This window comes from Miniopterus schreibersii (genome assembly GCF_964146895.1).
Source record: "Miniopterus schreibersii genome assembly, chromosome: 8".
In the NCBI taxonomy this organism is placed as follows: Eukaryota; Metazoa; Chordata; class Mammalia; order Chiroptera; family Miniopteridae; genus Miniopterus; species Miniopterus schreibersii.
In genome coordinates this window covers 12,092,609-12,118,641 of record NC_138109.1, presented here as the reverse complement: position 1 = coordinate 12,118,641, position 26,033 = coordinate 12,092,609, and the positions used below count along the sequence as shown (strand labels likewise).

The 26,033-nt window shown below is 54.8% G+C and overlaps 1 protein-coding gene across 1 annotated transcript in view; it reads left to right on the top strand.

Annotated features, from left to right (window-relative positions):
• The first annotated feature begins 8,103 nt into the window (after positions 1 to 8,103).
• Positions 8,104 to 26,033, top strand: part of IGSF21 (immunoglobin superfamily member 21) — a 197,355-nt gene continuing 179,425 nt past the window's right edge. Inside the window, exon 1 of the mRNA XM_081144302.1 lies at positions 8,104 to 8,542. Within this exon, the coding sequence (XP_081000428.1) occupies positions 8,473 to 8,542 (70 nt within the window). The 5' untranslated portion in view covers positions 8,104 to 8,472. The remainder of the gene's footprint in view (positions 8,543 to 26,033) is intronic.

The following is a 26,033-nucleotide window of genomic DNA, read 5'->3' as shown; positions in this document are numbered from 1 at the left end:
TAAGGCACCCAGCCGGTAGCAGGAGGTCAGTCAATGCAATTTCCCTGCCTCCCCGCCAAGACGGCCGAGGAAGCGGGGAGCACCCCGCGCATCCATTGCCTAGATTACCAGGTTCAGGCTGTGCTGTCGCTGACCTGCTCCAAACGGATGGCTGGGGAGGAATAATGATAGGCTTCTTACGGTTGTATATTACGGTTCTCAGAGCCCATTTCAAATTCTTCATCATACTTGCTCTTTAAAAAAGACCTGGGGGGCTGGCAGGGGAGGCGTGATCAACCCCATTTTATAGAGACAGCTGCCGAGGCCCAGAGAACAAAAGGACCTTCTCCAAGGTCACAGTGCTGATAAGTAGCAGAGTTAAGGTGGGAGCTCAGATCCTTGTTTGTTTTGTTTTTTAATTTAGTTCCGGAAAGTTTGCCAAGGCACCACCCTGTTCTCGGGAGCCTCTGGGGCAGTCAGCGTCCTAGGAGAGCGGGGCCAGCGATCCTGGCAGGGTGGCACCTCTGGAGCCAGCAGAGCAGCTCCCTGGTTGAACTAATTGTCATGCTCCCTCACACTCACACTGAGCCTGCCTTCCAGAGAGACCCTAAAGTGCTTCTGAGCTCCTCGTACATATTTATATGCCTGCGTGCTCGATAAAAATAAAACCACTTCACCCACCGCTGAAACGCAGCCACTCGGGGTGTGAAATATGGGGCTTATCGAACAGCCACAAGGAATGGCGCTCAGGGAGGGGCTCCGGTCCCCCTGACATTGCAAGGGGCAGGTGGCAGGAGGTGGAATTTAATTATCTTGATAAGTAAATGTTGGACTTGGACACAGAAGCCAGGTGGACAGCTGGTCCTCAGGTACCCAGGATGCCCTGAGCCTCCCTGGGACAGAGAGCTGGTCCTGCCAGAGGAGACAGATCTGCCTGTCTAAAGGGGAGTGTGGACCCCTCAACATACACTCCTCACATGCACCCCTGAACCTCACTCCCCAAGAGCTGGCCCATAGATACTGGGGACCCCAGCTCTCTGTTCTCCTACACTTAATTCCCAACATGTGCCACTCTTTCCTTTAAATGGAGGTGTCAGGAGGTCTCAGTGATCTAACATGTCTTGGAGCAGGACCAGGATGAGCATCTTTGCTGGTGGTCCATTTCTGTCAGCCTAGTTAGGAAAGGTATTGTTCTGGAGAAATCGAGCATCTTCCCTGGCCATTCAAACCTTCCAATGGGACCTGGACTCTGCTCCGATGGCTGATTCTGAGCCTGCTCTAGATTCAGACCCTGGGTCCCTCCCTTCCTCCCTCCTTCCCTTCTTGCCTTCCTTCCTCTCACTGTGCTTTGCTGTCTTACCACCATACTCCCAATTCCCTGGGCAAGCATGGGAAAGGCATCTAACACATGCATGCTGAGCCCAAAAGCTCTTCTCTAACTCTTAGGCATCCATCAAAGCTTCAGGTCTCAGTCCAGAAAGCCAGTCCTAGCTCAGTGCCAGGTACAAGTTTCTGCTTCCTCGGTGATCCAGGAGGGGAGAGATAGAGAGATGGAAGGTGGAAGCAGACTCATGCCCAGGTGACACCATCTGTCAGGGGACTCAGGGATCTAGCCCAGGCTTTTGCCTCTTACAAATGGAAACGCTGAAGCCCAGAGAAATGAAATTGGCTCCCTGTACTATAAATCAAACTGGAATTTTCTAAAATGTTTTGGGACCTAGAAACTCAAGACAGAAAGCAGGCCAGTGGAGAGAGGAGGAAATGATCAGGTTTCATCATAGGGCTTTTGCAACGAACCAGAGCCCTTTAGTTACAAATTCCTTTATACTCCCAACTGGACAACTAGTCTGGCTGGCTGGACCTTCCTTCTTTGCTTCCTGGCCTCTCCAGAATCACGTAACCCAGGCCTGAGCTAGGGTGGCATCGGAGGTGCCAAGGGGCAAGGTGAAATGGGCCTAGACCTGGAGAGACAAGACAGAGGTGAATCGACCGAAGAGACTACTATGTTGCTGTGTAGCACAGACAGAATGCACCACAGACGGTGGGAACCCAGGGAGCTGACTATCTTGCTGTTGGCCTCACTTCCCTCATCTATAGCATCATGGACCCATCGCACAGTTGTGACTCACTCAGGAGCTTCCGTATACACGTTTTGTGACAGCACGCTTCTTTGTGAACGTCTAAAGCTTAACAAATCAGTGCAACAGGAAGCAGATTCGTTTTACAGAACGTAGGCCCTCAAACTTGAAAGGTTGTAAAGATGAAACAAATCGCATATTAGATGGCGCCACCTGTTGTCTGTGTGCGGTACTGCAGCTTGACAAAAGATCCCAGGTCTGACTTGACCATGGTGGAGACAAGAGTCCAAAGCCCGGAATAGACTGATTCGTGCCCTAAGATGCCACAGAGGATACGTGAATTTCAGATCCCATTTGCATTGACCTTTTTTGCTGGTTCACGGTGACGGCAGCCCTCTGCCGAGTCCCTTGAGGTCTTGACCCCGGAGCCTTGGCCTACCCTCTCCGCTGCAGAGTGCAGGCAGCTTAGGGTGTGAAGATGGAACCACAGCGTGGGGTAATCACGGCACTGCATGGCTGCCTTAGTAGGTAATATTTGTCATAGCTAGTATTTATTGAGCGCTTACATCGTTTAAAGCATTGCCTTATTTAATCAGTGCAACAACTTGATAAGGTTGGTACTTTTACCTCCATCCCCATTTTACAGGTGAGGAAATCAAAGTGCAGGGAGACGAAATAATTTTCTCAAGTTCTTACAGCAAGTCCTTCCTTCCTCCCTCCTTCCCCCCCTCCCCCCTCCCTCCCTCCCTCCCTCCCTCCCTCCCTCCCTCCCTTCCTTCCTTCCTTCCTTCCTTCCTTCCTTCCTTCCTTCCTTCCTTCCTCCACCCAACAGTCATTTTCTGGAGTGTCAGAGTTGAGATTTGGGCTTAGACAGGCCAATTTTAGAGCCCACACTTTTAGACACTGCGCTTGACTACCTCTGTTGGCACTTTCTAACTATGACTAATACCTATTAGTTCAGGTCTCTTATACTTACCAAATTCAATGATACAGAAAAAAGTAGAAATCTTGCTGGTGTTTTCTAATCTTGATTCACCCATTCACTGCTCCATCCATGAGCTCATCCACCATCCATCTTTTCTCTAATCCATCTGTCTACACACCCACCCACCATCACCCATTCATCAATCCACCCACCCTTCTTTCCATCTTTCCATCTGTCCTTCCACCCATGCACCATCCATCCATCCATTCATCCATGTATCCACCCAGTAACTCTCACATTCATCTATCCATTCATCCATCCATCCAATTATTCATCCACCTATTTATCTTTCCATCCATCCATCCATCCATCCATCCATCCATCCATCCATCCATCCATCCATCCACCCATCCATCCAAACACTTTCTTGAGCACTCACCACCAGCCGGGCACAAATAATATAAATCAGTTGTGGTCTTTATCCTCATGTTGCTCAGTCTCAGAAATACATAAAGGCAAAGCGGCCTTAAGCAAGGGGCTTTGCCTCTCTGTGCCTCAGTTTCTTTGTCTATTTCGGAAAGTTAAAAACAGAACCTGCCTTATAGGGTTATAAAGGGAATTCAAGGAATTAGTACAAGCAAAGCACTTAGCACAGAGCCTGGTACATAGTAAACACTCACTAAATGCCATAATTGGCAGTGGTGGTTGTTACTATTATTATTACTACTACTATGGTAATCCAGGAAGAGATCAGACATGTCCAGGGCGAAAGCAGCATCTCCAGTCCAGCTTGTGATCTGCAGAACTCTTGCTCATGAGATGTTAATAGGTATTTATGCAAAGAGTATTCTGAGGCCAAATAAGTTTGGGTTTCAAGTAAACAAAACTAAAAAACTGCAGAATTTCTCATAGCCTTTAATATATTGATGCGAACCATGAATCTCCAAGGGGAGATGGCCTAATATGAGCATTTCTCAAGTGTACTTAACCATGGGACCCTCTTTCAAGGAATGTTTATCACAAACATGCAAAGCAAATGTTTGGTGGGACCCAGTTGGTGAGATGTTGGCCTCCAGTGCCGACCTTCTCTCTGCCAAGCTGGTCCCAGGGCTTAGCTTCCTGACCCTGACTCCTTCCTACGGTCCAGCTCCTTTCTCTGTGTCTGTGATGCTGAGGTCCATTCAGCCACCCACAGCCTCGGATTCCCCATGGAAAGCCCGCGGGGTCCTTGTGTGGAAAGATGAGCTGGAGCTGGGGCTGGAGAGTCCAGATGGGACTGAGGTCCATTAAGGACACGTTTGGACTTAATTCCAAGCGACTGACTCCGTATCGATTTGGGTCACTGGTGTTAAGGCGTCAGTTTCAGTTGCTTTTAATTTAAACAAACAGTAAAAGACTCGGTCCTGTCTGGTGTGTTATCTGGTGGGTGTTTAATTCCCAGCACGGAGAGGCAGAGAGCAAGGTAGGAAGGGGCCAGAGGACTGCGTGAATGAGTGTAAGTGGGAGAGGCAGGGGCAGGGGTGGAAAGGGAAGGAGAATATTCTCATGTGTGGATCGCTGAGTGAGGCCCAGAATCCAGCATTCCTCTACCTTGGCCACTTTACACAATTCTTTTCATTTCTCCAAGACTCAACTTACTTATCTGTAAATTGAGCATAAATAAAGCTGCCACAGGGGGCTCTTATGAGGACTGAATGAAATGAGAGAGGTGGATCCCACTGAGCTTATGAAAGATTTTTTAAATCTCATTTCTCCTCGAAATACTGGCTTCCAAGGCCTGTGTGCCTGTGTGTGTGGGCACACACACATGTCATATGTGAGTGTGTGTATCTTGGCCAGGAAGAGCACTTAAGAGCTCTAGCTCTGGACTCTTCCGTGGTACAAATCTGGTTCTATTACTGTGTTATACTGGGCAGGTTGCTCAGCCTCTCTGTGCCTCATTTTTCTCATCTGTAAAATAAGAATAATGATAGTATGTTATCATATGTTATTGTGCAGATTCAACGGGTGCCTGGCAAAGGAGAAGTACTTTCATAAATGCTTACTACTCTTAGTGTCATTGTCAAACTTCACAGGGGTCTTTCCCCCATCCCTTTGGAAACTAGACTGTGGAACATAATAATATACCATATCCCTCCCCTCTCCTAGAAACAGACTATAGAGGTCACAGAGGACCTCTTTGACCTCTGGGGGTGTTCCCTAGGGTCAGGAAAAGAGAGATTTGCTTTGTGCTGTAGCGCCCTCTGTTGGGAGAGCCCAGCTCAGCACCATGGACAGAGGGAAGCTGGGGACAGAGGGCCGGCCCCACTGGCCCCTGGAAAGCCCAGGGCACCGGCTCAGCCCCTGCACAAAGAGGAGACATGCCCCCCCCCACACACACACACTCATGGATCTGAGCGCCAGGGCTGCAAAGTGGAGGCCATGCTGGCGGCCCATCCGTTAGGAGACAGGAGCCAAGGGTCGTTAAGCAAATTAAAAGCCTGTGGCTGCCCTGGGTGACTTTTCTTTCGGCTAAGTCACCCCGTGCCCTCTGCTAACAAGGCCTCTCAGCGCTTCAAATATGCCCGCGTCTGGGGCAAAAGAAAAGCCCCTGATGCTGTGTTTTATAAAACAGGAGCTGGATGAGTGGGGCCCCCCAAGGGAGGGTGTGCGAAGCTGGCGGTATTACTATGAACAATTACCATACGGTATAAACACGCGCATTACTGCTGAGCTGTTCTTGGGAAACCAACTGCGCACCTGCACAGGATGTCTTCTCCCTGAACACGCGGTCCGCGGGGAGGGTGCTAGTTCCCCGGGAAGGTTCCTGCCACAGGGTGCCTGCCAGCACCTGCCAAGCGGCAGCCTCGGGCTAAGAGCTGAGGGATGCGATGGTTACGACCAAGTGCCCTGCCTTCAGCCACCCACCCTCTCATCCATCCACCCAACATATACTTACTAATGGCCTACTGCGTGCCAGGAGCTGGCTAGGAAGAGCAATAATTATAATGCGGGGTGATGTTATAAGAGAGTGAGGAGGATTCAGAAGTCCTGGGGCTGAAGGACCCACCACGTCCCCCCAGTCCAATCCTTCGCCTCAGGAGGCAACGCTCCCTTGGCTCTCGGGCCTCCCTTCCTCCTTGTGAGCCTCTCGCTGGATGTCATTCCAGCTGCCATAATGGAGGCGAGCCTCTAGCCCCTTCCTGCTGCTCTCTGCGGACTTTCCCCCCAGCTGGTATGGGCCCATGGGTGAGAGGGAAGCTGGAACCCCGCCTGACCCCCAACTCTCCTCCCTAATGGCTGGGCTGCAGTGAGTGCAGACCGGAAACCGCGCCTGTTCAGGTCTCACCCGATGAACTGTCGCCTGTCAACCTGCCCGGATGCACTCTGACTGGCAGCAAGGCCCGCAGAGCAGGAAGGTCTACGCTGTGAGGCCTGGCATTGACCTGCAAACTCGGACCAGCCTGCCAACGCGAGGGTCCCCCAGCTCGACCCCGCTCCCCAGCCAGGAGAGCCCTTCCACAGAGAGCTTGGCTCCTGGGATGACTTGGGTTCTACTGGCTTTTTCCTGGGCCAGAGGGTCAGGGAGGAGACAATCAGGGACTGTGCCCCGTGGCATGGCTGGATCAGCCCAACAGGAGGGTGTGGGGGAGGGGTGACGTCAAGCTGACCCTCAGAGACTTGGGAAGGGGGGGGGTGAGAAGGAGCAAAGAACAGCCAACCAAAGTGAAAGGAAAGGACCCAAGACTCCAACATTCAAGCCAGAACCAGCCCAATCAGACTGGCAGCCAATTAGTCTGATTCAAAAAAAAAAAAAAAAATACCCTCATAGGGACAAACTGTAATCAAACACCTATTTATAAGGGTTTATTACGATCATTATTATTATTTTACTGAGAGGATCCTTCTAAAGCCTGTCAGGTGAACGTTTGCTTTCAGGTCTTCATAAATGCAAATCGCTCCTTCTCTAGGGCTGGGAGGGGACTGGGGTGGCGGAGCTGCCGCAGGGCTGCCTTGGGAAGCCTGTAGTGAGGCTTGGAGAGGACAGATGGAGGAAGCAGGTCCCTGCAATGGGGCATCTCTGCACAGCTAGTGCCCTAGCTGGGGGCTCTCCATGGAACGCTACACAGAGGACCCTGGGCCAGGAACCAAAGACCTGCATTCGGAGCCCAGTCCTGCCCCTGGCTGTGCTGGCCTCTCTGTGCCTCAGCCTGCCATCTACTGGGTCCCTGCCAGGGGTGACATTACATGCTCTGAGCTGCCCCATCTAACCTCACCCCCAGTCCACCCCAAGTGCTAGAGTACATCTCCACTCCTAGGAGGCCCCAAAGCCCATAGCCAGGCCGGAGGCTCAGTGGTGTGTGTGTATGTGTGACCCCACTCCTCAGGCCTGGGGTGGGGGTGGGAAAGGTGTTAGGTCTGCCAAAAAAGTGAAAACGTGGTCTCTGCCAGGAGGAAACAACCAGTTCCTTACCCATCCCTGGCTGGACCCAAGAACGTGGCTATTCTTGGAAGAAAAGACAAAACGTATCCCATTTCCTTGGGTTCCTGGGGGAGGGAGTCTCTAATTGGGGAAGTTTCAGAACACCGGTGCCCCTCATCTTTCCCACTAAGGGCATTCATAGGTGGCAAGGCCAGCGCCCTGGGCCACACCCTGCCTGCTCTGCTCCACCAGGGAGGGCGTCCCTCTCCTGGAGGCTGTGGAGGCGGCCTCCCTCCAGCGGTGTGTGCGGGGGGGGGGGGGGGGGGGAGGGGGGGATCCCAGAGATGGAATTAGGTGGAGGATCAGGTGGAGCTTGGCTTCTGGAGGGCAGGGGACTCGGTCAGCTGGGAGGCGGCTGTGAAGATGAGGGCTGAGAGCGAGTTGTGAGTGAGGGGGGCCTGGGGGAGGGGAAGGGGTGGGAGACAGGGAGGAAGGGGAGGGGGCCCGGGAGGGGGGAGCTCTCCTTTTCCCTGCAATAAATCGGCTTAGCGGACGGGAACCAAACAGCCCAGAAAGGATTAAAGAAAAGTCTGTATAATACAGCGGAGCGAGCGCGCGCCGAGGGGAGGGCGGCAGGGCGGGGGGCGGGGAGAGGGGGAGGGACGGAGGGCGGGCGGCCGGGCGCCGGGAGGGGGGCGCTCGCGCAGCCGGGAGAGGCGGACGCGAGGCGGAGAGAGCGCGGTTTGGCTCCAAACTCCAGCACCGCCGCGGCTCCGACTCCCGGCGGTGGTGGGTGCCGCTCGCAGTCGAGGAGCCGGGAGCCGGCGGCAGCTGCGCGCCCGGGGACGCTCGGAGCGCGGGGGTCGCGGCGCCCCGCTGAGCCCGAGCCCGAGCCCAGTCCAGCCGAGCCGGGCGCCTGGGCGGCCGGGCCGCGGCGGCATGGGGGCGCCCCCGCGGCGCCCCGCGCGGTCCGCTACCGTCTCGGCCGGCGGCCCGAGGCAGGAGCGCGCCTGAGCCCATGGCGAGGGGACCTGCCCGCCCCGCCGCCTCCGCCACCGCCCCGCCGACGCCGCCAGCCCCCGGGCAACATGCGGGCCGCCCGGCGCCTCCGCGGCTGCGTGAGCCTGCTGCTCGCCGCGATCCTGGACCTGGCGCGCGGTGAGTGCGCGGGCGCCCGGGCTGGGGACGCGCGCGGGGCCGGGCCGCCGGGGAGGGCTCGGGGTCCGAGCACCGGTCTCGGCGTGGCGCGGGGGCGGGGGCGGGGGGGGGAGGTCTGTGGAACTGGTCGGCTTGGCGAGGGAGGAAGAATGTCTCCTGTGGAGCGCGCGCTCTGGGTCTGAGCCAGGGTGTGTGTGTGTGTGTGTGTGTGTGTGTGTGTGTGTGTAAGAGCGTGTGCCTTTGTTGCGTCCGTGTGTGAGGGTGCCCGGGAAGGAGCTGTGTGTGAAGAGTGTGCGGGAGTGCATTGAGAGATGTGAGTGTGTGTGATGGTGTGAGAGTGAGCGAGTGTCTGGAGGGGTGTTTGAGTGTCTGTGCCAGTTACACGGAGAAGGTGTGTGTGTGAGTGTGAGCGAGAGTGCTTGGGGCTGTGAGCGGGTGCCAGCTTCTCCGCGAGGGTGTGAAGTGTGTAAGCTTGTGTCATTGTATGTGTGAGCATGTTAAAGGGTGGGTGAATATGTGAGGTGTGGCGTTTCATGCGTGTCCCAATTGTGCGGGTCTCTTGAGGGGTGTGTGACAGCAATGACTATTTCGGGGGGGGGGGGGAGCATGCGTGCCTAGCAGGTGAGAATGTGACACTTGGGCAGGAGTGTGGAGGTGCGGGCGCCTGGGGTTGTGTTGCTTCGTGGGACCAGAGTGTGTGTGGTGCGGTGCGGTGGAGTGAGTGGTTCTAGCCGGGAGAGGGAGGTATGGACGGGTGGAGCCGGCCGAGGAGGTGTGAGCAGTGTGTGTGTGTCCCGAATGGACTGGGTCCCAGCGAGGCTGAACCCGCTGGACCCAGGGGTTCCCAGAGCAGCGATCCCAGGTTCCCTAGCTCCAGGGTTTGGGGTTTGCAGCTCCCTTGGTGCCTCCAGCCCGGCGCCACCGGCTGGTGGGTCTTCAGTGCTCCGGGAGTCAAACCTGGCGACTCCGGCACCTTTTCGGTCAGTGAACCCACGCATTGGCTACCAGCCCAGCAGGACCGAGGCGGGACTGGCGAAGAGCCGCAGGCGATGGGACTGTAGGGTCCCCGTCCTCGATGCTCCCTAAGCCTAGTGTCAAACCTGGGTGCCCAGAACCAGCCCGTCTAGAATTACAGCTTAGTCCCGCTGTGGAGAGGGGAAGGGACGTGGGGTGCCAAAAAGTAGCCATTGTGACCAGTAGGGTCTCACCCCCTAGCCCAGCTGGGTGATGGGGGAGGGGGTCAACTCTGTCCCCTGCCTTATGCCTTGCCCTAAGGGGTGGTGCCTAACCCGGCTCTGAGAGTGCCTGCCAGGAAGAGGCACCCCCTAAAATAACCCCACCCGCATCTACTCCGAGGTCCTTGCAGAATGCTGGGTCTGCGGAAGGGAGGAGCTGCAGAATTCGAGCCTGAATGGTGGTCATGCTGGCAAAAAGGGGGGAGAGGATGGCATAACCCAGAAGGCAGGCCAGCCCTGTACTTGGTCCCCTTATCCTTGGAGCAATAGACTTCTCAAAGTGGATCAAGATCTACCCCCAACTTTGGGGCGAGGGCTCCCTCCCTCGGACGCCTCTAGAGGGAAAGGTTATACGGAGAGGAGGGGTGGGGACAGGCGGTTGTCCGGGTGCCAGCGCTACCGAGGGCACCGGGATTGTTGAAAGGCACTGGAGCCCTCACCTGGACATTGCAGGGAGCAGGGGCTGGGAGAGGGGGGCAGGAGAGGAGCACCCCTCCCCGGAATCCTCAGAACAGGGAGACGCAGCCGGAGAGGGGATGGCCGCTAGCGGTGAGAGAGGCTTTGGTGCGAAACCCGCTCCATCAGAACCCCACCCTGCGAGCTTTCCCGGGAACGAGCGAGCCGCGATTTTCGGGCTCCCGAGCTTCCGAAAGCCGACCCGGCGTCCTGGAGCCCCCTTGCCAGCCTCTGCAGGCTGCGGGAGGCGGGGGGTCCTGGCCTCCGGGGATGAGCGCAGCTGGGCTTGGGGAGCCGACGTGGCCTCTGAGCTCCCGCCGCTCAGAGTGAAGGAAAAGCGCCCACCCGGATCTCGGACCCGAAACTTTCCGTGCCTGGGGCGCGGGCGGGGGTCCCGGAGGGAGCTGTCTCTTCTCCGCAGGGGGAGACAAGACTGCGCGTGGGTGGGGAGTGGGCCCCTCCCTCCCCTTTCCGAGTCGGTGCCCACGAGGGGGCGGGGGTACAAGCAGGGTGCGTGAAAGATGCAAGAGGCCGGCTTGCCGCAGGAGGGCGCCCTTCCTGTATGCGGTTAAGACGCGCACCTGGCAGTTGGTCTCTGCCGGCCCACCTGCGGGGGCTGCTGCGGGGGGACGGGGGGGGGGGGGTGGAATCTAGAGCAAGCATTCAGAAGCAGGCTTGCTCAGTGGGGGGCCATGGAGGTCCTACTGGGGAGGGGCATGGCCGGTGCGCCCCGGCCTGTTCTGCCCCGTTAGGTTGCAGGGCAAAGGCGCTCATCTTTGGAGAGGTGGGCCTTTGGGTTGGAAGGAGAAAGGAGTCCTCTGCGCACAGCACTGGCTGGGCGGGAAGTTCCTACCCTTGGCTCCCCGTTCCTCAGTATCTGACTCCAGAGCAGAAACCCACCCTTCTCAGGTCTCCCAGGTCACCCAGGAGCGCCTAAATGGCGTTTTCAACTGGCACTTCTGGGAAGGCAGCCCTGCACGTGCGCGCCTGTGCAGTGGCCCTGGAGAGGGGGAGGGCACCCGGCATTGGGAGTCGGGGCAGGAGAATGGATCTCCCACCTGCCTCATTGGCGCTGGGAAATCCTCCAGGAAGAGTAGTCAGGCTGAGTTAGGTGGAGCCAAAGGCCCCAGCCAGAGGCCCTGCCAGTTCTCTCCACAACCAAGGGTCAGCAGGTGGGTTGGGTGCGGGTGGCTAGCTTGGCTGGGCCGAAGCAGCCGCAACACTGAGACTGCGGGGGCTGTGTAGGCTATGGCTGGTGTGAACACTATATATATTTACCCTCCCTCTCTACCCCCAACCCACACCCGGCTTGGGGCGGGGCTCTGCACTGCAGGGCTCCTTCTGAGCCCTAGGCAGCTCTGTTAAGGGGCCTGCCTGGCGCAGGCTGCTCCTCTCCTGCTCCCCCAGATTGGCCCCACCTCCAGGCCTAAGCTCCACTCCCTTCCCACCCCAGATGCAAACTGGAGTTTTGCCTGAGATGTTGAACTAGGGTTTCCTTTTTAAGTGCAGAGCTGGAAGCCACCTCCAAGATCACTTACTTTAGTGGTTCAGAAAGTTCTGTTTGTTGTTGTTTTTAGCAGGAGTATCTTCTTAAAGTAGGAACTGATTACCCCCCCCCCCCCAAATCCTAATGCTATAGGCAAGATCATAGGCACAAAAGGAGAGCGTCCCTGGTCCATGCAGTGATGAGACCCTGCATCTAACAATCCTTCCACAAGTCTTTAACAATCGAAGCTTGCTCCTGTCTTATCGTAGCTGGGTTTTGTGATTTCAATGGCCATGATTATGTGGATCAGCTGCAGTGTGTCCAGCACGTGCTGGCTGCCTCACGGTCCTCACGCACGCTGCAAGATGGGTTTAAGCTTCTCTTTTCACAGGTTAGGAAAGTAAGGTTTAGTTTTAAGATTTTTTTTGATACAGGAGTACTGGCTCCTTCCAGCTCCCACCTGGTCCACCGCAGGCTCCCTCTTTCCTTCCAGTGATCCCTCTCTTAGGCTGCAGAGAATTCTTTGGGCAGGGCATGCGGGCAGGAGCACATAAGGTGCCAGTGATGCCTTAGATTGGCCTGGCTACCCGGCTTTTCAGAGCATCTGTCTCATGTACACTTAACCTATACTGCAGTTCAGGGGCGGGGTGGTGGGGGGTGGAGGTGGAGGAGTCTAAGCGACTTGCTCAGGTTCCTGGGTAAGCAGCCTGTGACTTCAAAGGCAGAGGCCAGACAAAGAGCTGAACAAAGAGGAGGCTGGTTAGTTCTGTTAACTGGGTTGCCTGGGATCCATGTAGGTGTCTAGCCTGGCTTGCCACCCTGCCCACCTCTGCTACATCCTCAGTCCCCTTGAAATTCATTTATTCATGCACCCAATGAATATTGTATACTGATTGTGTGTGAGGCGTTGTGCTAAGCATTGGAAACAGCCCTGACCATGGTGGGAGGGTCCCTGCCTTTATGGTGCTTAAGGCCTAGTGGAAAGTTAAGTCTTATAGGGAGGAGGGGGCTATATCTTCCATCCTCACTGAGCGCTCACTATATGTCAGGCATTGTGCCATGTGCTTTTTGTTCTTGTCAACCACGCTGAGAGGTAAAATTAGCCTCATTTTGCAGATGAAGAAACTGAGGCTCAGAGAGGCTAAGTGACTTCTCCAAGGCCACCCAGCCAGTAAGTGGTGAGCAAAGATTTAGACATAGGGCCGTCTGATCCTTTCCCTCTGTGCTCTGCTGTCCCCTGCTGAGAGTGGCCCTCAGTGCCTTCCTCGGCTCCAGCCACGTGGGCAGTTGCGGTGTATCCAATCCCCTGTCTGGACATTTCAGTCCTTCCCCAATCCTCGTTGAGATAGAATTATCCAGCGTGTTCGTCTGCACAGATGGAGAGCGGGTGTCCCTGAAAGCCCTCGTCACCATCAGGAGAATGAATGGGCATCTGCTGTGGGTAGGACGCATCTGAGAAGAGAAAGACCTAAGGCCAGGATCCTTAGCCCAGGGGGGTGACAGCTTGGGCATGGTCCTGGAAAGATCAGTGACAGCCCAGGTGGAAATCGGTTGATACCTGCTTAGATACCAAGTGAACTGATGTCTCCTATAGGACGTTCTTGGGGGAAGAGTGATTACTTGGGGTGTTAAGGGGATGCTTCAGAGAGGAGGGAGAAATTTAGACCTTGAAGTAAAAAGAGGGCATTAATACAGGGAGAGAAACGTGTGTGAGCAAAGAGCCAGAGGCAGGACCATGTCCGGTGGGCCCAGCCCGACTCAAGGCTGCCTCCCTCGAGCGCAGAGGGGGCTGGGAGGGAGGGGTGAGCCTGCCGACGGCCGCCCTTCACGGTGCACCTGTGAGAGCTCGTTAGGCATCAAAGGCCCTCAACCATCCATGAGGCAGCATTAGGAGCTACGTTTTGCAAGTGAGGACGAGAAGCCCAGGATCTTTCTCTCTCTCTCCCTTTCTTCTCTTTTCTTTCATAAGTAATGAATGAGGCTCTGGATCTTTTTTTAAGTGGAAGAACTGGGAGTTTCAGACCCAGGTCTGAAGCAATCCGGAGACACTGCTGCTCCTGGAGGAGAGGAGAAACTAGTGATTTTTCATCATTTGCAAGGGGGAATGAAGCAGCCTCTACCATTTGCAAGAGGATGCAGAGCCTTCCGTTTTGAGTGATAGATGGTGGTGGCGGTGAAACACATGACATCACTTCCTAAAAGGGATCTGTCTCCAGGATGAGGTTCTTGGGAATGAACCAGAGAGATGATTTCCTGGAATTCACTTTACACATTCGGTGGGTCCAGTAGCCGCAGGGGCCCATGATCACCAAGTCCTACTGCCCACAATTCCATGGATGGAGCAAATAAATACAGTGTGTACGGAGCTGGAGGTGTACAGAGTAGCTGCCCAAAGGAATGGAAATGGACATTGTGACGCTCAGGAAAAGAATCTGGTTTTTGGCTTGGCCCCCAGCCATTCCTACATCTCCTGGCAACACACCAGATTTGCTTTGGGAAATTTGCAACTGCCACCCCCAATTGCACACCACCTTTGTAGGTGACACAGTCAGGTAACACACCTCAAGATGAGCCCATCAGACACACTCTCCCTGGAATCTGAATATGAAGTAGAGTGTCAGGAAGACAGAATCACTGGAGAGTCCCCCTTGCCCCTGAAGGCCCCCAAGTGCTGGTTTCCCGAGAAATAATGATGGGACCTACCTCCCAGGGTGCTAACAGGATTGAACAAATCATTACATGCCGAGCTTTTAGCTCTGATGAGGGTCACCAGCATTATTCACAATTATGCCAGAGCTGCTCCAGCTCAAGTGGCATGTGTCCTCCCAAGGCCAAGGGCTTCAGCTTGTCCTGTTCCACCAGTTCCTTTTTTGACTTGAATTGTCCAGAGTGATTTCCACTACTTGCAAGAGAGGCACCCCACTCGGCACCCTCTCTAGGTGTGATGAGCCTTAGAATTGCCGGTTAGCCACTGTAGGTAACTCCTGGAGGATGATTCATGGCCCTCTGGCTGGTGGTGACCGGTCCCATTACCTGCTCCCTGCCTTTCCCAGAGGCCTGAGGCATTGCTGTCCCCCACCCCCCACCCAGTGCAGTGCAAGACCCAAGTTGTTTCTCCCAGTGAAATTCAGGGGTGGAGCCAGTATCACCGTGAACCTCCCAACCCCACCTTAGTAGACTAGAAGCTCCCTAAAGACAGGGATGCTCTCCCGGTCGGCTATCGAATCTTCCCCATGAAACACATGATGGGTGCTCAGTAGAGGCTGGTTGTTTGAATGAATAAACCACCTTTGGCCTTTAGACATGTGCGTCCTGGTTTAGAAGAGGGCTGGCTACATGGCTTTCTACAGAAAAGTTATGAAAAGGCTTAAGGCACCCCGGCCCTGGCGTGGGTTCTGGGTCTGAGCGGATCTTCAAGATGTGTTTATTAAATGAATGAATGAATGAATGAATGAATGAATGAATGAGATCTCCCTTAGCCTGAGATTTGGTCCAGACTCTCAGCCTGGGCCTGTTTCATGGCCCTGCTCAGTCACCTCTGGAAGTCCTTCCCAGTGTGAGAAGGTGTTCATGCCCAGCTCTGCCCACCATTACTCACATTGGCATCACAGCTGGCATCTGGGGGATGAGGCAGCTATACAAGGTGGTGGGAACACCAAAGGGCTTCCTCTTCCTTCTGAGTTCTCCTTGGTGGGGGAAGGAACTGTCCTTGATTAGTGATAGGGGCAGGGTATGGGGAAGAAAGGAAGGAAGAGAGGGAGAGAAGGAAAAGACATGCACCCAACGTCTACTATGTGCCAGGCCCTGAGCCACACGATATTATAAAAAATCCTCCCAGAAATTCCCACTTGGGAGATAATATTCTCCCTGCTTTCCAGAAGGCAGGTGAAGCTTAGAGAGCTTGGGTGAGTTGCCTAAGGCCCCCCTGTTGAGGGACAGAGCTGGATTCACACCCAGGCAGTGATTGGCACATCTCTTCCCTACTCTGAGTTGATCCTGTTAGGTAGCTTGAAACTGACCAGGGCGGGAGTATTTACACCATGGAAATCAGCAAACACCACGGATCAGGACTCCTCCCACCCCAGAGCTGGTTATTAAACATTTACCAGCACACCACTGGGCACAACCATCCTTCTTCAATCACTGTCTCTGCCCCTGGTGTTAATGCACTGTGGTTTCCATCTGAACTCGGTTCAAATCCTAGCATGGCCACTTCCCGGCAGAATGTACTTGGGCAAGTCATTACCTCTCCATGTCATGGTTTCTTTGTCTTTTGAAGATAGAGGGTGTGGTGAGATGCAATGTGAAAGCACCTGGCATGTAACTGTCCCTTAGTCATCAGTCCCTCCCTTCCTCCCGACCCCCAGAATGGAGTCAGCTAACCGTGCAGTCTCTCTGAAAGGCTGAGCCGGCTCCCACTTCCTCTCCATCTCCTGGGAGCTGATGTTGTAGCCAAGTCAGGGAACCAGTCACTTTCATTAATGGAGCAGCTGGCTAGCCTTGTTCTGGACCAGCAGAGACCTCCCTCAGGGAGTTTCCGGTTGTTGGCCACCCCACACAGACAGACTCATTTGAGAACAATAAAAGATCATGTATCATAAATGGCCAATACAGGGATATCAAGAAGGCTCTGAGGGATTGAAATGATCTTGACAAGTAAGGAGAGAGTCGCAGGTGGGGGAACAGCATGCACAGAGGCCTGGAGGAGGGGACCAGAAAGCTGCCTGGGTGAGGCTTGGGAGGCAGTGAGGCACCTGTCCTCACCTGAGCATAAGGTGTTCATGAGGAGCTGGGAATGAGGCTGGCATTGTTGGCAGAGGCCCACGTGCCAGGGCACGGAGTCTGGATTTGAGCCCAGGGCTACAGGGAGCAGTTGAAGAGAGAGGAGTGACATTCCCAGAGCAGGGCTCTAGGAAGATTAATTTGGCTTTTCTGGGCCACCTGAAGCTGGAAACTCTTTGGAACCTCCGCTGGGTTATAAATGATTGCTCTGGGGTTCCCAAAGAAACAGTGGCATCAAGGAAGAAAAGGCATCATTTGGAGACTGCCCACCTCTCCCAGTGTCCACACCTGGTAAGGAGGGAAAACCAGGTCCTGGCCCAGGCCCCACCAAGCTTACATGGCCTGGAATGGGCCTGCTGCAGGTGGAATATGTACCTCGGGTCTGAACCAAAAGTGATGGGAGGAGGGGGCCTCCTGGGGAGAAGCTTCTAGATCTCCAGTGGACATGGGCTCTGGAGTCTGACCAGGGTTCAGATCCCATCTCCACCCCTTGTCCAGCATGTGAACTCAGATAACCTCTTTGTTGCTTTCAGCCCTGATTTCTCTCACTGGACGTGCGGCTGTTCTGGTGGCCTGGTGGGTGGGGGCTGCAGGGAGAGTGAGCCATGTGGTCCGAGGGGTTTGCACGCAGGCTGCCTACTAGGTATGGAAAAGTGGCTGCTGCTGCTACAATGAAGGTCGGCTCCCCAGCATGTGGCAGAGGCCCCAGGTGTGAAGGAGAAGTGTTTACAAGTCCCAGTGCCCAGGAGGAGGGCGTGAGTTGTAGGTTTCCCACGTGGAGCATGAAACCAGTCCAAAGCCTTGAAATCACAGCATCAGGGCCAGAAGGGAACTGAGAGAGTATCTGCTCTATCTCTTTCCCCCCATTTGAAAGCTGAGAAAACTGAGGCTGGAGAGAGGAGTGAGTGACTCTTCTCTTGGCACACGCCCTGAGCATGATGTGGGGGACCGGCCTTCTCCCTGGAGGTCCTGGGGCCCATCCCTGGGCTCAGTTGGGCACACCCACCACCCTAAGAGCCTTGCACCAGGGAGCATCAATGTTTCCCAGACTTGGGTGGGGATCTTGGCGGAACTCCAGCGGGGAGTGACCCCCCAGCTCATAAATCATAGGAGCAGCTTGGGAGTCGCCAGGGAGAGAAGCAGCTGAGCCACTGGGTTTTTTTGTTCCTTTGCCAAGCTGTTCCCTTTGCCCTTTTGTTTCTCTTTCTGCAGAGGCACTTGCGTTCCTCCGCTGGGGTTGTTTGTCACCAATCCTTGGCGCCTCCATTCTCTCCCCAGCGCCATCTCTTCCTCCCCTCTCCCTAATGCCGCCCCAGAGGAAGCCGTCCATCACAGGTGGCCCTGGCATGGCTCTGGGCGGGGCGGGGGCGTGCAGGGGCTCAGGGTGCAGACGGAGGCCTGTGCGGCCAGAGGGTGGGTGGCATCCGCATTGAGAGCTGGTGTTCGCGGCTCCAGCGCAGGTTTTTGTCAAGTGGATATTCAGGTTACACAATAACCCAAGGCCAGGTGCCTGGTTCCACAGAAGCAAGTGATAAGTTGCTAATTGTCGCTCGGCACCTACGGTCCCAGATGGGGGAGGAGGGAGAGAGGTGGAGGACTGGGAAGGCAACGGCATCACAGAGACTTCTTTGTTCGCTGGGCAGCAGAGAAGGGGGCTGGGGCTCAGCTTGGAGGGAAGAGGCATCGCTGGGCGGTAAATTCCTAGGCCCGGCGCTGACTGAGGGGCCTGGTGCGGGGCAAAGGCAACCCTGATGGGGAAGAGTTAGTGGTTCCCGGGACAGTCGGAGTTGCAGAGAGAGCAGTGTCTTTTTGCAGGAAGCAGTATCATTCATTCAGTCAGTCATTCATTCCCTGATTCATTCATCGGTGCAGCACACGTTAATTGAATGCTCCTGGGGGGTCAGGCACTGTGTTGTTCCAGAAATTCAGAGAATGAACAGGTAGGTTCTCGCCCTCATAGGCCTTACGGTCTAGGGCTGTGCTGTTCAGTACATGGCGGTTGGCGATGACTGACGTTCACGTTAAAACTAAGCAAAGTGGCCCAGCTTTTACTGAACTGAATTAAACAGAATGTAGTTCTTCAGTCACATCAGCCACGTGTCAGGGGCCCAGCAGGCACCCGTGGCCGGTGGCTCCTGTGTTGGACAGCGCAGGTGTAGACAGGGCATTCCCACCGTTGCAGAAAGTTCTGCTGGACAGCGTGGGCCCAGGGCAATGGTCCTCTTTAGGTGGGGCTGCCCACTGGCAGTAAATGACGGACTCACAGAGAGGGAGGGCCTTGTCCCACTTCTCGCTGGTCCCGCCCTCGTAGCTGTGCCAAGGAGAAAGCCTCGGCTGATGCTGTCATTTCCTTCACACCCTCTGCCACTTGCTAATCTCTTTCCCAAAAACACACACAAAACAAACCCTGTAGGTCGGGGGCAACAAGGCTTCCACCAGCCAGAGGGAGCAAGACTTTTAACAACAGTGTTATGTTTTCGTAGTAATTCTTTTTCAGTCACCCTCTGTTTCAGGCAAGTGAGACTGGTTTGCCATTTGGGGCAGGGACTTAAATTCTCTCTTTTAAAAAAAAATGGCTTATTTGAGTAAGAAGTGAGCAGCGTTAAAGAGCAACACAGTGGAGCAGGTAGCTTGTGGATGCAGCCTGGCTGTGGCGGTGGCGGGCGTGAATGTCCACCTTGGAGAAGCCCCAGTTCAGATGGACCCACATGGCTTTCGGACGCAGAAGGAGCCGGGTTTAAGCTCTGTGACTTTGTCAGCTTTTTTTACTTCCCTCCATGTCAACCGGGTGCCAACAAGAAACACAGAACTCAACTGCAGAGTCTGGAGGAGGGCTAATTAGAGGGGTGTTCGCGTGGGGTTTAGGGGATGGTGCAGCCCCTTGGGGAAAGGGACATGGGGAGCTGTTAACCCCCTTAGACCGGGAAGAGGGCTGTGCAGAAAGCTGCCTGACAGGACTGGCTCTGGAGACAGGGATGCAGCCAACTCTTGGGGTCCTGGCAGGGAACTGGAGGGAGAAATATCCCAGCTTTACTCTTCTCCTGTTGCTGAGTCTCTTGCTGGTGCCACTCATTGACCAAACCCAATTGGATGCCCTTGCAGGTTGGCCTCCCAAGCACAGAGCCGGTGGAGAGGAGAGGAGAGTGGGCTGGGCGCAAATAGCGGAGCTCTCGCACCATCCTCCTGAGCCTCAGTTTCCCCATCTGTAAAATGGGGATTGCGTAACTGCCCAACAGAGCGGGGGCTATGATGAAATGAAGCGATGTGTGGCGCTAATAATTGGGCGCTATTTATATCAATAACAGCAGTAAATTCATGCGCCCAGTCCTGCGCTGGATGCTAGACTGTCCTGAGCTGAAAAGTAACAAATGAGCATGGCCTGGCTTTTCAGGGGCCATGCATTTGGGGGAACAGTGCAGTTTGCGGAGAGGAAACGCCTGCACTGTCCACTGCTGGGACTGACCTTTGCCATCGATGTGTCATCCCTGCTCTAGACTCCTCCGTGCCCCTACACCTCCCCTGCCCCCGGGGCCACCTCACCGACTGAGGATCCCTGCCCAGGACACATCTATTCATCACTCCCTAGTCTGCTTTCTACCCTATTTCTCATGGAGAGGTTCTTTCTCCTTAGACCCATTCGGGTCGTCTTCCCACCATCCCCACTGGCTCCTGCCATGTGCCCCATGGCCCACGCCGCTCACGAACGGGCTCAGAGCTTCCTCCGTCCACGTGGAGAGGCAGGTGCTGTCCCCATCTCAGCGACTTTCCCAGAACAGGCTGCTCCCGCCCTTGCAAGTGTTGGGAAAGAGGGGACGCGGTGAGTAAGTTCGCCCTCGGGACCACAGCATCTTTGTCATTTCCTGAGACCTCCGCGGGTGTAGCTGGAGTTCAGGGGTTTGCGGCCTTCCAAACGGAGAGAAGTGTTGCTCGGAAAACTTCCACCAACAGCCCCTCGCCCCCAGCTTCTCAGTGGCCGAGGTGGCTCTCCCTAGCCCCTCTGTTTCCTTTGTCTGGCCCTTTTTCCATCCACCTTGACTGTTCAAATTGACTCTGATGAGAACTAATTTTGCCAGTTGAAATTCAGGAGACACACGTTCCGCGCTTTGCTGAAATTGCCATGACAAATACCGGCGGCAATTGCTTCCCGGCTCATTCTCTGAAGCGCTCCCGGCAAGGCAGTGCCCCTGCCCCTCGCCAACATGCCATCTGTTGATCCTGCCCTCTTCTTCTAATTGCCCTGCCCAGTGCAGGTTGGTCTCAGTCCTGCCAGCTGGCTCAGTGGCAGCGTGACCCTTGGGGGGGGGGGCAGGGGTTGGCTCCTGCTTGTATTAACTACTCACTACACCATCTTCACAAACCTCCAGGAGGCATGTGCTTCTAGTATCCTCATTTTATAGCAAAAGAAACTGAAGCACAGAGAGGTTAAGCCACTTGCTCAAGGTCACACAGCAAGTAAGTGGCTGGGCTGAGTTCTGAACCCAAGGGGCCTCACATTTTAACTGCTTTCTATACTAGAGATCCTTTCCAACTTGATCTTTCATGTTTCTGGGGCTCTGTGGATTGCCCATCTTGATTCTGCGTGGTTCCCCCCCGGGGCTCGAAAACTCTAGCAGCAGCTGGAGCCGACGTGGGCCCCAGGGCTGAGTCACTGTAGAAGGCTGCGGGCCTGGCCCCTCCCTGTTGGTTCTGCTCTGTTGTCTCTGGACTCATTATTATTATTATTATTTGCTTCCAGCATGCTGCTAAAAGCTTCCCGCAGAGAGCATGCAACCCAACTCTTTAAAATTTAAAGGGCTTTACTTAAACAATGTTATTTCCCTTGGAAAGGAGACAAGAGGCATATGTGATGCTTATATTTAGTGCAGTGTGTGGGTCTTAGCTGATGCTTGTGGGGTTCAGTGGGCATGGAGGTGACCAGGAAGCTCTGCAGCTGGTCTTCCCTCCCTCTCATCCCCCAGAAAGTATGGCCTCAGAAGAAACCTATTGTATGCAGTGTTCTAGGAGGCGGAGGATGGGTGTCACCGGAGGGGAGTCACTGGGAAGATGTAAAGCCCCAGTGTCCTGCTACACAGGACCTTAGCACGGAAGACAGTGCTCCGAGCTACCCTAGGACCTTTGCACATGCTGAACCCACCTCTTTCTTTGGACTAAGTCCTGTTCATGATGCAGGTCTCACCTTAGACATGACTTCATTCACTCATCCAGCAAATAGTTGCCATGCATCTACTATGTTCACAGCACCATGGGGCACAGAGGCTGTTTGTGACTCATCTTTATGACCCCTGTGCCTGGTGTAGGTCCTGCTGCAGAGCAGGCATCAATAAGTGTTTATGGAACTAATAAAAAACCCATGCAGATGCTGTGGGATCTGGAGGAAGAATACGGTTGCCTTCCAGGAACTTAAAGACTCCTTAGAGATTCATACCAAAGACGCTGTAAACTCTGAATGAGCTGATTAAGCCTGGCAGAGCCACACCCACTCAGGAAAGGCGGGGAAAATTCCTTCCTTTCTTCTCTTGACCACCCATCATCCATCCACCCATCCAATAAGTCGGACACCTGCTGGGTTCCAGGTAGCGTGGTAGGCGCTGCAGATACAGTGGTGGGTAGGAAAAGGTCTCCTGGAGCTTACCTCCTGGAGTGTGCGCTTAGGTAGACAGTGCATGGCACTATGTACGCAAGACTGGAGGCGGTAACTGCCGCAAAGAGGAGGAAGGCCCGGCGAGGTGGCGGCAGGCGCAGAGGCGTGGCCTGCAGAGTGTAGGGGGGGTCCTGTTCACTGAATGCCTGTGGCCCAGGCAGCAGTCACTGACTACAGTGAATGTTGGGGTGGCAGAAGCGGGAGGTGTTCGGTAGTGACGAGGAGAGACGCACGATCCTGAGATGTGAACTGGGCCTTAGAAGGCGACAGGGTTTGGCAGACCCATGGTTCTCAAACTGTGCTCCTCGGAACCCCGGTTTCCCATGAAGGTACCCCTCCACACACACACCACTTTGAGAGGCCAACATGGGACTCAAGGTGATGGTGGAGGGGGCCCTTGTCCTCAGTTAAGCCAAGAGCCCTTCTTTGCCTGTTTTAAAAACTGGCTTCTACTTAATCTTTACTTTGAGCACAGAGTCCAGCAGGAATTGGAAAATCAGTGGATGGAGAGGAGTCTCCACCGTCAGGGCTGGAGGAGGTTCTGGAGCTTTCCTGGTTCAGTTCAGCCCTCCTTCCACTCTATATAAGGGGAAACTGAGGCACAGAAGGGCCAGTGCTCTGTCCCAGGTCACCAGCAGGAAGGGACCATATCTGGGACAAAACCACTAATGTCCCTGTTTCTGAGCTGGACAGAGGCCTATGAGGAAGTGCGCCCTGACCCTGGACAGGAGGCTGCGGGGCTGCTGCCTGGCCCACCCCCAGCTCAGCCACAGGGCACCCCTATAAACCTTTCTCCTTGGCCAGCCCTCATGGGAGCCAGGAATTAGAGGAAATATTTTATGATCCCATGCTTCGTTATGTTTTATTAAAAGCACCCGCGCTGGCTCCCACTGGCACATCTGCCAGGCTCTGTCCTGGGGCCTCCTCTCCCTCTCTACCCCCGCCTCTCACTGCCAGGGAGGCAGACAGCTCCCACCTCACCCCCTTCCCTCACAGAGCAGGGCCCCAGCCTGGCTGTCAGGTGTCGATGAAATAAAGGGAATCCTGCAATTGAGGACAGATTGGACATTTAGGATGATGGTCCCGTGTGTTCACACATCCCTAACCCCATCTGGTCCTGCAGCTCCCCTTGGTGGGGGCTGGTTCAGAGAGGTGGGGGGCAGGTCCAAATTTGCACAGCACATTAGATGTACCTGGCCCTGCAGGCTTGACCCTCCCATGCACCCATGCAGATGCGAGATCAGGCTGATGTCCTCCTCGGGCTGGCCGTGTTCTATCCACTGGCCACTGCAGGCAGGGCCTGGCTCTCAGCAGGCTCTTGGTTTCCATCTGGGAGCCAGGAGGAAAGCCCCTGCATCTAGATATCTCTGGTGGAGAAGTGTCCCCCCTTCCTTCCTGATGGGAGGTCCTGTGCCATATCAGGGGTTCGGGTGGAGTCCTTAGAGTGTGGCTCATCTAGATCTGAATCCTCTGAGCCTCAGCTTCTCATCTGTAAAATGGGAGAAACAATACATATCTTGTTGAGGGCACCACATAAGGCAGCTGACACCTAGTTTAATACACGGTGGCGATGTTTTTTAATGAGCTCCTCCATTAAAGGAGAGAGGGCATTTAATCAGATCTTCACCGAGGGAAGAAGGAACTGAAAATCTTGCGTGTTACTATCATTTGCTGACACTAATGGAGAACTTTTTATTCATTTATCAAATACTTATTTTTCTCCTACGTGCCTGAGGAGATGGTGCCAAACATGATTGTCAAGAGCCCTGGCCTCATGGGGCTGATATTCTGGTGGATGAAGCAGAAATAGACCAACACAAATAACCTCACTTTAGATGGTGTCATACTGTGAGGACAGCAAAGCAGGGCTGTGGGACACTGAGGGGTGGGGGCGGAGCAGCTTCTCTAGATTGGGTGGTCAAGGAAGGCTTCTTGGAGGAGGTGCCTTTGAGTTGAAAAGAGAGAAGAAAAGAAACAGGAAAAGGCTGGCTCAGCTCCAACATTGGCATCTCCTGGCCAGGCTTCATGTTTGTGGCTGACTCCTTCTGATGGGGACGCCTCTGGACGCTGCTCCGTCACTGGGGATGGGTCCCCTGCCGTTCCCTGACGCCAGTGCCACAAGCTCAGCTGGCCCATGACAGCACCTCGTCAGAGAAGCAGGAGGCCAGGACTGTGTTGGGCATGCTCTTGCCTGTCCTCACTGAATTCCTGCAGATCTCGAGGAGGTGGGTCCTGTACCTTTGTCCATTTCGCAGACGAGGAGCCTGAGGCTCAGAAACGAAAGATCTCATTGCTGGGAGAGGAGCTGGGATTTGAACTGAGGTCTGTCCGCTTCGCCATCACCTCCTACCTCCGCGCTGTGTGTGTCTGTGTGTCTGGTGGGCGGTCGAGGAGAGGGGAAGAGCCCACCCTCGCCTCCTCTGGTTCCGCCGGCATCCCCGGGGTGCCTCTGGGCTGCAGCCTCGAGCGCGGGTGGGTGAGTGGGCTGGGTGGCAGGGCGCCCACACGGTATTGATGGTCCTCAGAGCTGGCAGGCGTCGGGAGGCAGAAAGGTATTAATTAGCAGTTATTCCCTGGCAGTGAGGAGATGGATAGAGATTAAGGTGGCGGCCCGCGCATCCGTTTTGTAGCAGCCGAGAAGCAACAGTAAATCAGCGCTCTGAATCGATGCTGTAAGAGGGAGATATGTTTTAATCTTATTAGTGGTGTAGCGTTACGGGAGCGAGGCGGGAGAATGCCTCACTCGAGGGGCCTGGGTCAGGAGGGAGGCAGAGAAATGGACAGGGGCCTGGACCCTCTAGAAGAGCGTCAGGATGGAGAATTTTGAGCCCTTTGGGAAAAGGCAGGAGGAAGGGAAGAGGGGGTGGGAGATGGGGAAGCGGGGACCCTCCAGTCTTCCCAAGGGCCTTCACCACAGACTTAGTTCTACTGTGCGCCCCCTCTAGCCCCTCCCTGTGAACGGGGGCTCTGGGTTGGACACTGGTTCCACTGCTGGGCCTGGACAGGGTTCTGACTCTGAGTTGTGGCCGAGCCACGCCTCCACCCAGGGCAAAGGCTCGGAGGCTGAGAAAGGGTGGTGGGTGGAGGGTGGGGGTCTGGTTGGCTGGAAAGTGTGAGGAAGATCATAGAGTAGGATGGTGACTGGGGAGCCATCCAGCCAGTGCCCTCCACAGCAGGTGGTGAGTCACACCTTGAGCAGCGTGGCCTTTAGTTTCTTAACAAGCTTCATGACCAGCGCCTTGTCCCAAAGTCCAGAGGGGAACAGGTGCAAGAGGTGAAGGGACCTTCTCAGGTAGAGCAGCCCCAGGATTTGACCCCATCTCTGAATGGCGAAAGCGTCCTTTCCGCTACAGGGCCTGGCCACCTCCAGAAAAAGTCATGGGAAAATGCATGAGATGCAGCCTTTGAGTGTGACAAGGGGCTTAGGGATGGGACACCCTCTTCTTCGGCCTGTCCCTTCCTCAGTTCCACACTCCGCACCAGGACAAGAAGTACCCGTGGGAAGGAGACTGGTAAGCAGGGGGAAAGGTGGAAAATACAGCAGCTAGGATAGATTATGAGTACCCAGGGTAAGCGCCTTGCTCTCGCTGGGCCTTGTTTTCCCTACCAGATCCCCAAGGCCCTTCTAGCTGGACATTCTCCAATTCTGTGTTTCTCCCTTCTTCAACTATCAGTTGCCTACTCTGTCATTTAATTCTCTCCATAGCCCCTGTGATGCAAGCATTTTAGCCACATTTTATAGGCAGGTAAACTGAGGGGCTCAGAGAGGGTTAGTTACTTGATCAGGGTTACACGGCTAGTGAGTGTCAGAGCCTGAATTCAAACCCAGATCAGTCTTCTCTCAGCATCTTTCATCACATGGTACCACCTCCTTGTTCAACAGCCAGAATA